At 44.3% G+C, this 13,427-nt stretch overlaps 1 protein-coding gene across 13 annotated transcripts in view; it reads right to left on the bottom strand.

Moving 5' to 3' along the window:
- The window catches only part of Fgfr2 (fibroblast growth factor receptor 2), a 104,592-nt gene that overhangs the window by 10,320 nt on the left and 80,845 nt on the right, over positions 1-13,427 (bottom strand). For all 13 annotated transcript variants that reach the window (XM_031388520.1, XM_031388517.1, XM_031388515.1 and 10 more), the window contains 4 exons: positions 10,122-10,243; positions 8,002-8,112; positions 5,829-6,019; positions 176-298 (listed from right to left, as the gene is read on the bottom strand). In XM_031388520.1, coding sequence (XP_031244380.1) covers positions 176-298; positions 5,829-6,019; positions 8,002-8,112; positions 10,122-10,243 — 547 coding nt within the window. The remainder of the gene's footprint in view (positions 1-175; positions 299-5,828; positions 6,020-8,001; positions 8,113-10,121; positions 10,244-13,427) is intronic.

Raw genomic sequence — 13,427 nt, forward strand, 5'->3', positions numbered from 1 at the left:
TCTGTATAAAAAAGCACCTCTCTCAGGTATAACCTAAATTTGCTGATAAAGAGTTAAGCAAAGCAATAAAATGTAATACAGAGGGGAGAATTGCCTCCATTCCCCCCCACCAATAAATCTGTGTCACTTTGTAGCCTCTGCTGCCCCGCTCCCCAGTGTCAGATCACATACTCACATTTGTGGTCTTTTTATAATAGTCTATGTTGTTGATATCCCTGGCCAGGCCAAAGTCTGCTATCTTCATCACGTTGTTTTCTGTTACCAACACATTTCTGGCTGCCAAATCTCGATGGATACACTGTAATCGAGGAAGAGAGAGATGTAATCCCAACATGTTTTGAGAACTAAAAGAAGAATACTTTTAGAAGAAAAATGCACCCTATGTCAAAAACTGGGTGCAGACTACTGCAAGAGCCATTCTGGGCTGTAAACTCAACCAGCTGACTAGCATTGACAAGAGGCTCATACAAGATGTGGTAATCATTGGTTGTAGTTTAAATAAATAAACAAAGGCCCCGGTCATCTCAGAAAGTAAAGGTTGATTGTATAACCACATTCTCTTTTATCTTCAAGTAGCTACAACACTGCTGTATCTCCTGCCATTTCACACAAACTTGACATTAGACACCATTCTAAAATCTTTGAGCTCAACACTTGCACTCTCTACCCCAGGAAAGCTTGACTTTCAGATGGCCAAGATAAACTCCAACAGTCTTCATTTCGTGGCCACTTCTCTAACAATGTGACCTCATGGCCTACAAACAGCAAAGTCTAGTTCTATCATTGCTGCCTTTCCTTGTCCTAAGTGGTGTCTAGCCTGGCCTCTAGGCTGTACAAGGTCCATCCTCACTGTTAGACCCAACGGATCTCTTCTGTGGCCCTCTCTGCAGCTTTAGACACTGCAGATGTCTGTTTTGGGACATGGTTCCTTCATACCAGCCTCCCCCAGTCTTCCCCTTGCTTCACTCTCTTGCAGACTTGGGCTGACTCTCCTCTTCCCATGTCCCTCAAAAGCAAAGAAACTGTGATATGCCGTTTGTGTGTTTCTTCTGTCCTGTAGCATCAATTCTTAGATGCAGAAAGCAACTGCAAAACCCTACCTCCATCCTGGCCTCAGGGGAGACTCTGATTGTAAGGTCACTCTAGGACATTTCTGCAGACAGTGATGCATGCCCTCTTGACATCTTAAAGCCAATGCTTCTACTCCTCTGATTCCTACCTGTTTGATTCTTAATCAGAAAGGGTCAGACTCTATACTCTTGGCTAGTCTTGGCTATCCCAAATCCTAGATGGCGCCAATGTCTGTCCTCTTCTGCTCATCCCTTAGGTCAGGCTGTGGTCACTGTCCTTCCCCTACCTCTGTGGATTGCTACCCTGACTTCCCACCTCTTACACAATGTGCATGAGACACAGCCCAGCGTGTCCTCTCCTGACTCCCTGCCCAGCCAGTACTCATTGGTTCACATTCTTAGGTGCTCCATACAACACCCAGCCTGTGCAGGGGTAAAACTGTGTTTGCACATACATCAGGACCTGCTACTGCTATGTTTGCTATGATACATCTGACGGGAGGATGCTCTGTGCCAACAGGAACCATGATCTCCGGAAGGTCTGGTCACTATTGTTTCTAAAGGCCATGCTTCCCTTTGCTATTGTGTTTCAGGTGGACTGTAGCAATCTGTGACTTCCTTAAGGTACCTGGTAAATAGAAACCCTGATCACCTACCTCTACATTTTAGAAGAGCATCACCCTCAAATGCCTTTACATAGGTTACAAACCATGGTTAACTGTCACATGAAGCAGAGAGACTTCCTCTACTGGATGAGCGAACTGGGAACGCCTTTTTGTAAGCTCTCCATGAAGTGACCAAATAAAAAATGGAACAAGCCTAACTGTGTTTGAAACATGAATACAGAATTATTTTAACTCTGCCCTCATCCACGCCCAAGCATCCCCTGTGTTCCCTTGCGTGTGTGGGTGGGCCAAAACTCAGAGATGAGGAAGCAGGCAAGCCACTCAAGTCTGCGTGTCCCCAGCCAGACTAGGAACGGGGAAATCTGAGAGCTCCCGGAGCTGCCTGCAGCTCTGCCTGGGCTGGAGTGCAACTCGGGTTTGGAGGCCTCTTCAGATTCAACTTCCAAGGCCCTGGCCAAGTTCTCCTGGTGGTGTGTTCCCGCTGACATGTGCTCTCTATGTTTGGCAGTCTGAGTGGTCAGAAGAATCTAGCTTCCCCTGCAGGGGGCTCCGACCACACATAGAGGCTCAGCTGGGACAGAGAGGCTGCCATAGGCTACTGCTACCATCTTGCTCACTCTCTATCCCAGGATGCTGGAAAATACCAAGAGCTAAACAGAAACACACTGTGTCTGGCCAATGTAGGTTCTTGAAAGGTGGCTGGCAACCAATGATCTCCATGTTATTTGTAAAGACACTTTTCCTCCCCACTGTTTCTGTTCATTCAAATGTACTCATTCCCTCTTTGCAAAGTTCACGTGGCAGCCCTTTCTCCACTGTACCTACTGGCTGAAGCTCAAAATGTCTCAAGTCCACAACACTGGGATGAGTCAGAACCATGAATGGAGTTGTGGACCAGCATGCTCCTTCCCCGACTCTCAGCAGGGACACACAGCTGATTTCAACTTCAGCCCAGAAACCCTTTTAGTGGCACCCAAGAGTGACATCCTGGTCTCTCTTTCTCCCTCATCTCAGCTTCTCCCCAATTCACATCATATGGAAGTCACACCCTCTTCTTTGGCCTTATAATGATGTGTGGTGCTTCAGGGCTGAGCTTCATCCTCTGGCTTGTTGGTTGACACCTTCTCTAAACTGGCTCTCAAAGATGTTTAATGTGAGCTCTGCATTTCCTACAGAAAATATTCCCTGCCCTGCTTCCTGGCTCCTAGGTCTTCCTCCTGTTGGGAAGCTATATCACTGTTCAGTTTCTCAAATTAGACATCAGGAGCTGGGTTTTTCTTTTTCTTTTTTTCTTTTTTTTTTTTTTTTTTTTTTTTTTTTTTTTTGTCTTTGATCACTCTGCTTCCCCTAATCAAACTACTACCATGACAGCAGAACGTGCCCAAATTGCAATTACCAACTTCTTTCAGTGTCTTGAGACCTGATAAAGTTTGGCCCAAAGAGGATCTCAGTGATTTTAATGTACCACATGAGAGCAAGTTGTAAAGCATACATGACCTTTGATAGCTTTACATAGCCCCAAGGGCCAAGCCCAAGGTCCTGGCCTTGCACTGTAAGGCCCCAAATGAGTGGTCTTATCACAACATTTCTGATTGTTTATACACCTACTCTTTTAATTCTACATTTACTAGCATTATTTTTCCTACTGTTACTCATGACTCCTGTTTTGAGAAATCAAGAATGATACCTCACTGGACAGCCTGGCCCAGAGAACAAGTATCTGGGGGATCTGGAGGACTTAGGAAAATGAAGAGCCAGTTCCTACCACTTCTCCATCAGCAGCAAGCCCAGGTGCATGCAAGCACTCCAAACATCCCCTACTAAGAAGGATGCCCAGTAGCAACCAAGCCTAGAGGAGCTAACAGGCTGCCTATGGCTGACTGCCTGGCCCAGGGTTCCATGTGAAATAGCTCAAGCATGCCAAGAGGAAATTGTGCCATGGCTACCCACATCTGCCAGACTTGTTTATGATGCTCGTTCATTTCCTATGTCCAGTGCACAGACATCAAAATCAAATACACATATATATGCATGTACACACATAGACACACATAACAAACACGCATATACACACATATATATGCACATGTATGAATACATATACATAAAATGCACACATGTACATATATACATATGGGCGGATGCAAACATGGGTGGGCACATGAGCACACACACACACACACACACACACACAAAACTTGCTTGTTTTTATTAATGATCACTTTAGAAGTGGAGCTTCAAGTATCACAGTTACTTCACACCTTGGTTCCTCAACATTTGCTAACCCAAAATCCAAAACATTTGCAGTGTTGACCAGATGCCATGAGTGGAAAGTTCCAGATCACAAACCTTTGCTTTATGCACAAAACCATGAAGGATACCATGTAAAAGTACCTTCTGGCTATGTAGATAAAGTTCATAGAAAACAGTTGATTTTAACAGATTTGGGTTTCATTTAGATCATTTCTTCTTATGTGCTGGCAAATGTTACAAAGTCTTACCTTGAAACTCCAACTCTGGTGTTTTTAAGAATTTGGGATAAGAGATTGCCCAATCATGTATCCTCACCCAACACAATGACACAGTCGTCCCCATCTAAGCTTCCATCTGAACACAATGTCATGATTACTCCTGCCCAAATCCAACGTGAACACAGCAATGGCATTTAAGATATTCTCAATTACTAGCTGTTTATGGTAAAATCTAACCATTGCCTCCCAATCCAAAGAGCCATCTAGTACTGTCACACTTTTGCATCTGGGTGTTTTGTCTCTTAACCTCTTTTAATCTATATGTCTCTGCCTCCCACTCCCAACCCCACCCCACACCCACCTTTTTTTGTTTGTTTGTTTGATTGTTTTCCAAGACAGGGTTTCTCTGCATAGCTCTGGTTATCCTGAAACTCACTCTGCAGAGCAGGCTGGCCTCAAACTATCTCTGCCTCCCAAGTGCTGGGAATAAAGGTGTGCACCACCACTGGCCAGCAAATGTCTGTCTGTTTCTTGTTGTTAAAGATTTTCTCAGGGCCACCCTGCTCCCCCACCATGTGCGCACACACTGTACATGTATAAAATCAGAACTCAAAACTCTTCAAATTTGGCTTCTTAAAACCATGAAGTTTTATAGTGGCTTGAAAAAAAAAAAGAAAGAAAGAACAGATAAAAGAAGGAAAACTTCTAAGCTATAAGCTGTAAACTCACAAGAAAATAGAAAAAGAAAAAAATAAATAAAACAAAGCACAACTCAGAGCACGTAATCACTCTAAGCCATGTTCCCAGGTGATGGAGAGCAGGCTGAGAAGCATATACATGGCACCTGTGTCATCTGACCAGGGCACCTCGCTCACTCTTGACACTAACGAAGCCCCTAGGGGAATCCAGATTAATGACCCTTCAAGTAGCCCAGGCTCCAAGTAATAGAAGAGTACCCCTCAGAGGGACCCTTTGTCTTTGGCAACCTGAGGAGTTAGAGGCCATGGAACTGCAGCAAGCTCCACTCCAGGTAAGAGCCAAGCATCTCTGTGCACAGAGCACCCTGCCTCTAAGTGTGGGAGTGAGGAAGGGTATCTTAGGTCCTTTGAAATATCCATGAAAAGTCTGGGCACCTGCCTCGCAGCTTCCAGAATAGCTGGAATGCTTAGAGTTCCATTGTAAGTGGCTTGCTTGGAATGCCAACCATTTACCTCAGGGGACCTGGCCAACTTTCTGACTATAGAGTCACCGAAAGAGACAAAATAAACAGATATCCCAGACTCTAGATGTCAAAAATACTCCTGTGCTTAATCTCCATTCTCAGATCATCTAATTCCACACCAAGCTCAACAGTCTAAATTTAACACCCAAGTGTGTGCCCCTAGCTCACACAAACAAAGCCAGGTCATCTCCAGGAGCATCCCACCTGCCCTATCTCAAAGCAGGGTCCGCTCTCCTGCAGTTGTTATGAGTTGGTGAGGCTGCTCTGGCCTTTCAAGAGTTCATTGAACCAGAATATGAATAACACCACAAATATTTTCCAGGTTGTACAAGACATGTGAGGACTAGATCAAGCGAATGAGCATGTCTGAACCACCCAGTTTCTTCAAAGACACTTAACTGGCATTTGCAGCCAACCAAGTAGAATGGGAAGGACTCACTTTTTGGGACGCCAAGTACTCCATGCCTCTAGCCAGCTGGTAGGTACAGGACACCAAGTCCTTGAAGGTCATCTGCTCCTCAGGGACTCGGTTAATGTCATAGGAGTACTCCATGCCAGGTGGCCTCCGGGCTCGGAGGTATTCCCGGAGGTTGCCTTTCGATGCATATTCAACTATGACGTAAAGAGGTCCTGTGGCAGAGGGAAGAAGCTCCTTAAAGCAGGGAAGACAGGAAGAACTATTCCGGGGTGACTCAGCAAACGCTTTAGTCATTACAACCTAGTGTGGATTTGTGGTGCTGAGGGTTAAACCCAGATCCTTGAACACAACCTGGTCTAGATAAGTATGTCATCACTCAGAGGTAGCCCCAACCTTTTTTTTTTTTTTTAAGTTTTACCACTCAAAAAAGCATGGATAAAAAGAGAATACCTCCATTTCTAATCTTTCCAAAATGATGATCAACACGATAACTTCCAAAGGCTTAAAGAAATAAAAGACATAGTTGTAACAACTTCCCTATGCCCTTCTTTGCTCTAGAGCAGTGGTTCTCACCCTTCCTAATGCTGTGGCCCTTTAATATAATTCTTCATGTTGTGGTGACCCCAGCCATAAAATTATTTCATTACTACTTCATAACTGCAGATTTACTATGTTATGAATCACAATGTAAATATCTGTGTTTTCCGATGGTCTTAGGGGATCCCTATGGGGGTAGAAGGACTCACGGGTCTTCGTGGAAAAGGAATGTTCACCAGAAGCATGGCCATTCCAGGTCCCTCAAGCTACTCTGTGTGTGTGTGTGTGTGTGTGTGTGTGTGTGTGTGTGTGCACGCGCACGAGCTCCTGCATGCCCATACACACATATTGTAAGGATAAGTAAATACTAAATGTATAGGAGGAAATAAAAGATATAATTTAAATGGCTTCAAACAGCCAGAGCATGGTGTAGATTCAAGGGCTGAAAAGAAAGGTCCTCAGGCCACATCCTGCCCAATACTGGTCAGGGTCATCACATTTTATTATCACACAGTCATGCCCATTTGTTTCTCTATCATATAAGCTGTTAGTTAATACAATGGCAGTGACAAGTATCCGTAACCGAGACCACAGGTCTACAAAAACCTAAAAATCTACAATTGCCCTTTGGAGAAGAAGGTTCCAGTCTCTGCACACCTTAAAGAGGAGCTGCGTGAGCATTTTTCGAATCTACTAATCACTGTCAAGTTGATTTCTAAAGTACCAGTAGGCACTCCTGAGAGCAGCCAGGGCACCTTTCCCCTGGGGCTGGGGGAAGGAGGGAGGGAGGGGGAAATTGCTCTTCCCTTCCACTCCGCTCTGTGAAGCTATTCTGCTCAGCCATCTGCTGCTTAAAGCAAGACAGGATTTCTCAGTCCCCATTCTGAGGGAAGAACTTCTCAATCAAAGCATACTACTCTTGTTTTAAGAAATCTCTCTTAGACACACACACACACACACACACACACACACACACACACACACACACACAAAACCATCAGCAGAAATTCCTTTCCAAAGAAGTCCCCACTTCCAGCTTCCCATGCCTCCTAGAGGCAGACAGACCTGCAGTGCACCCATGGCTGCTAACACCCTCGTAAGGGTAGAGTTAAAGTGACTTTTAAAACTTGTGTATAGATGTGTGGATATGTCTGGATTTGTATATTCAGATACCTATGTAGGTATGTATGTCTGTATGTGGCAGCCAGAAGACAGCCTTGTCTTTAGACAGGGTCTTTCACTGACCAGGAATTCACTGAGAAGGCTAAGCTAGTGGGCCGGTGAGTCCCAGGATCCACCTGCCTCTGGCTCATCAGTGCTAGGATCATAAGAGCTCGATTTTGAATATGGATTCTAAAAATCCACCTCTGGTCCTCATGCCACAAGGCCAGCTCTCTGTTGGTTGAGCTGTCTCCCAGCCTCTACTTTTGTGTATTTCTGAGACAGTCTTTTTAGATACCCCAAGCTGGTGTCAAACTTGTGATTCTCCTGTCTCAGCATCTTGAGTGCCTGGGATAGGTGTGTACAGCATTCCTGATGGGAAAATGCAGTCTTGAGATGCTCTAAAAGCAGAAACCCAACAGCGCAGTGGTTTCTAGCTGAGGCCTGGCAGCCAGCAGTGTAGTGTGGATAGAAAACACACCCTTCTTATACTCACCATCCTGTGTGCAGGCCCCCAGGAGGTTGATGATGTTCTTATGTTTACCAATCATCTTCATCATCTCCATCTCTGACACCAGATCAGAAAGGTCCTTCTCTGTGGCATCATCTATGAACACGAATTAAGTGAATCATAAATCGGCTCCCAAGCTATCACTCTTGGCTATCAAACTCTTAGAAAACCATGAATTTAATTTTAAAACCAGAAACACTTCCCCATCTAATCAGTGAAGAGATAAAAGCTGAGGCAGGGGAGTGCCATGCTCAATATCAACGAGATCACCAGAGACCACATAGTCAAGAGCTGGAACCAAATCTAGGCTCCCCAATACTGAGGCCAAGTCTTCCGAAGAGATATACTTGATCGTGAGTTAACCCGACCCTCTGATGTATCTAAGGTACCTTCTAGAAAACACATCAAATTCCCTGATGCCCTGCAAACAACTCAGAGAATGATGGGGAGGAAGCCATAGGAAAAAATTGGGAATCACTAGAAAATTTGTTTTTACAGAGCAAAAAATTCCAAACAGAGCCTTTAGCTTATTCAAAGTTAGGCCCAGGCCCATAAGTGTGTCTATAAGTGTGTGTGCATACAGAAACAGTCTGAGTGAGCAAAGGAGACTCTCCAAGGCGCCAACTACCACCTTACCAGAGTCACAAGCCACGTCTCACATACGTGGCACACGCGTGGCAGAGGCTTCACAACACAACATGTGTTCACAGAGAGCCTTGAACAAGAGGAAGAGCATGCAGTGCACTGTGCTCTCTTCTCATGTGGCTTTAAAAATGAAACAGGGGCACAGACGTCCAAAAATCTACCCTGACCAATACAGAGAAGAGGGAAGGGAGATGGGAAGAGAGGCCTAAGGATGGACACAGGGCTCAACATCTTGTCTTCCCTATACCTCAGCCGTACTCTAGCTGTCACAAAGGATGTTGAAAAGACTTTGGGACCAATGTCCTCTGGCCGTGATGAAAAGGATGGTGGGCAATCTTACTTAAAGGGGGGGCAACCCCCAAACCTCTCTTTTGCAATGGCCCCAGGGATCTCAAAACCAGAGGTTCTGTGGAAAGTGGTATAGTGCCTGATCCTTCCCAACCCACAGTTTCCAGTAGGTAAGAAGGGCTGCCTCTGCCCTGGTGCCCAGGTACTTGCTATCTCCTTGGTATCAGTCTCCAAAGAAACATCCCAGATTTCACTGGGAGTCTCGGGTCACTAACTAAAAACTGACAAAGTGAACTATGTCCTGGCCCCTTCTTGTCTGCATGTTCTCAGCAGAGAGGGATGTGGTAAGTGTGCTGTCAAAGAAAGGAAAGCTCTGACTCCTGAGCACATGCCACATCCCACATGCCTGCGACAGACCTATCCACTCACAAGCCAGGAGAAACAATGAGTATGGAATCTTCCTTTCTGAGATCCCCACAACAGGATTTATAAGGTGATCTTTCCCTTTAACTCTTCCTATAAAAGAATACCGTGCAAGAATAAGTTAATAGTTCAAAGTAATTTAAGCTTCTTGGGCTTGTCCATCAAGCTGTGTTAGAAAGATTGTGTGTAAATTTTCACACACCCCCAAAAAAACCCAAAACAAGCATTTACATCATGGCATTATTGTTTACATATTCCTGAGATCCTACATCAGTCCCAATTCTGGTTGCTCTTTTTTGGCTTCTAAGTGACTCTTTGAATCCACATTTTGACAGAAGTGGCATTCTGTCTCCAAGGCCTCCTGGTTCCCATTCTAACACCTACCTCTCCTTATTTGTATGTTAGAAGTCTGGGTCCCAAATTTACCATATTGCTCCCCACCTAACCCCCTTAAACTTTCTAAACCCATGAACACATAGAAAAGAAGAGAATCAGGACCTCTTCTAAGGAGTTAGAGAATAGCTCAACTCAGCAAGCTACAGCTTGTTCCTAAACTGGCTTTTCTTTTTATTTTAAGTACACACAGCTCAAGGTAAATCCTCTGTCTCAGATGCTCATTTATCCTGAAAACCCCCTCAACCACCAGGTCAAGTATGTGCTCTCTGACCCCACATCACTGCAGAGTTCACATGTCACAAAAGGAACACTCCCGATAAGACCCTCTCCTCCCCGCCCATCCGCCCACTCACCTTTCAACATCTTCACTGCCACAGTGACCGCCTCCTTTGGTTTGTCTTTATCGATTCCCACTGCTTCAGCCATGACTACTTGCCCGAAGCAACCTTCCCCCAGGGGTTTGCCCAGCGTCAGCCTAAATGTGTAAATAGGGGATTAGCACACCGAGAGTCTGGCTGAGGGGCACAGGGAGGGAAATTCCAGAACTAAATATAAAAATCTTCCAGAGGCATGCATATGGAACCAATGAGGCTCCAATGCACACGCGGGGTATTTTCTTAGTGATGTTTTTCCAGAACGTCAATTACTGTTGGAGGGACTATTAAATTTCACATTTGTACTCTCGATTTATTTTCTTTTTCTTTATGGAAGGTGTCCTTGCTAGCGAGGTGGTCAGGCTCCCTGCGTGCCAACCATGAGGAGCTTTTGGTCTTCAGCCAATTAAATATTTATAATTTAAAATGTCACAGAGGAGGAAAAAAATAGTGAAAGGCTGTTCTTAGTTTCTGTCCCTGTAAAGTGGAAGCTTTCAAATCACTATTATTCAATACCGGTAGATTTTATGGTTACACTGATTGCCAAGATACAGGGCAGGAATCTTCAGCATGTTTCAAAGAATTTGTAGTTTCTCATGAGAGAAACTTCTAGAAAACAGGCACAATATCTTTTTGACATACATTTAGAAATCCTTATCACTACCCAAAGTAAACAAGGAAGAAAATAGAAAGAAAACAGCACAAATTCTATTTTTAAGCATTAAAGTTTTATATACAACAGACAAATGGCCTGACATTATCTTAGGTGTTCCAGAAGCCAAAAGGACAGGGAAGTCTTTGGAATACTTAGGAGTGTGATTTTTTTGATTTTATGTATGTATTTTTTTATGATTTATTTTTAATTATGTGTATGTGTGTTTCTGGGGAGAAGGTATGGCCATGTGAGTGCAGGCACCCAAAGAGCCCAGATCGATTCCCCGGATCTGCAGTTACAGGAGGTTGTGAGCCACACATCATGGGTGCTGGAAACTGAACTCTGGTCCTTCACAAGAGCAGTACCTGCTCTAAACCACAGAGGTGCCTCTCCAGCCTGAGTATACTTTTCTTTTTCTAAACATAAGCCCAGTACAGCCAAGTATTGAGTTGTCCTCAGTAAATAACATTTGCAGTAATCACACAATGCTTTTAAAAGCTCAAAGAAAAAAAAAAGAAAAGAAAAAGAAAAGAAAATGGAAGTCAGTGCTCACTCTGCTGAAGGCACCTCCCTTTCAGTCAAGAACTAAAATTAAATTGAACATCTTGGCAGAAAATAAACATTTGCATTGGAAAATGGCTAATTTATGTCCTATTGCCCTGTTACTACAACCATAACAAACCTCTCTTTGTGTAACTTCTGCCTCCAACCTAATAAACCGTTTCTAAATAGCCTTCATTCATTGGGAATGTGCTCCACCTACATTTGTGCTACACACTGCTTGGAAATGCAGAGCGCTCAGATTTTCCACACTTGGGTACCCCCGGGTGGGAGCTGCTGGGCAACACAGACTCACACTGTTGACTGTGGTGTCACAGGTGGCCCAAAGCACAGACTCAACCTGAAAGCTGCAAGCTTTTAAACATCCGAGCACAACTCCCCAGGCCAGCCTTGTAGACACAGGAATGTGCACACGAGCCTAGCTATTTATATAATCACACCCAGCTAGGAGACCGGCAAGGGTCAAGAGAAACATACCTTCCTTGCTCAAAATTCTGTAGGTAAAGAAACCATCCTTTGTGTTTTCTTTGGTACCTCACCGAAAAAAAAAATGCCCACTAAACATTCCCTGAATGAATGAAGGAATGAATGAATGCTCTTTTCACTGCAGTACATAAATAAACTGGAAATTCTTTCCACTGGCATAAGATGACTACATAGACAGTTCCTCAGCCCTGGATTAGGATATATGTAAAGATCTCTAAGTTGGGAACTAAAGTACCTGGAACTATGTGACACAAAGATCCAAGGGAGGCCTCCTTCCCATTTCAAATAGAGCTGGCCATAACCAGTCTTGGGAACACTTATCTTTGTGTTTCTGAATCTCTGTACACACACACACACACACACACACACACACACACACACACACACACACACACACACACACACACACCTACACACACACACACACACACACACACACACACACACACACATACACACACGGTATATGTGTTAAACATACCACTAACATAATCTTAGAAAGACACTGCAAATGTCAAGATAGGCAGACTGGTTGTCTCCAAGCAAGCTGGGAGCATATTCCTGAGTCTTTGATGCAGAAAGAGTCAGTTTTCCACCTTCTGTTACTCTCAAGCTGTTTAGACCCTAATCCTACACGAAGGAAGCTGCCAGCCTTCCAGGATCCTCACTTCCCAGAGCTAAGGTTGGTCTTCTACCTCAAGGGCAGAGGCTGGTAGCCTACCATCTGCACCAGCAGCTCTATTAGACGCACCATCTTGCTGAAGTTTACAGTTCGAAGGCCCCTGATTACCAAGACACAGGTGGAAAGGAGAGACTCCCACAACCAAGAACTGTGCTCAGTTCTGGGAGGTACAGACCGACCATGACCCTCATTTTTTAGAGAACTGAGTGAATCCCTCAGGTCTGCCCAGCCACTGGCTGGCAGAACTGGAGTCAAATCCATCCAAGCCATAGGCCAACATGCATAGGCCAACATTCAGGCTGGGTCAAGAGAAAACAACTCCCAGCAAGGCCTCATCCAAGCCTGCGTGGCAACCTTGTGCCTCAATACACAACTAGACACCCCTCTATCAACCAATAAGCAAAAGTATTGTAGACCAAAGAAATCAGGTGTCAGGTACAAGATTTGAAACTTTTCAGTCCAACATTACACTAATAATCATTAAGCAAAAACTAAACAAGACCAAAATAGATTCTTAAGACAATTTCTTGTCACCAGTAGTTGGAATATTAGTTCTGTTTTAAAGACTGCATAACTTGGAGCTGGAGAGATGGCTCAGCGATTAAGAGCACACTGGCTATTCTTTCAGAGGTCCTGAGTTCAATTCCCAGCAACCACATGGTGGTTCACAACCATCTGTAACCGGATCTGATGCCCTCTTCTGGTGTTCATGAGGAGAGCTATAGTGTACTCACATACATAAAATAAATTTAAAAATAGTTTTTTTTAAAAAGTTTACATAACTCTACTTTGATTACATGACTGGGTTTGAATTGTGTAGAAAGTTAAACAATGATAACCAGATGCCATCTTGCATTGCTTGGTGACTAGTCAGGACTTTGTAGCTCTGCTTTGAAGGAAC

The sequence above is a fragment of the Mastomys coucha genome, unplaced genomic scaffold, assembly GCF_008632895.1.
Source record: "Mastomys coucha isolate ucsf_1 unplaced genomic scaffold, UCSF_Mcou_1 pScaffold21, whole genome shotgun sequence".
Lineage (NCBI taxonomy): Eukaryota > Metazoa > Chordata > Mammalia > Rodentia > Muridae > Mastomys > Mastomys coucha.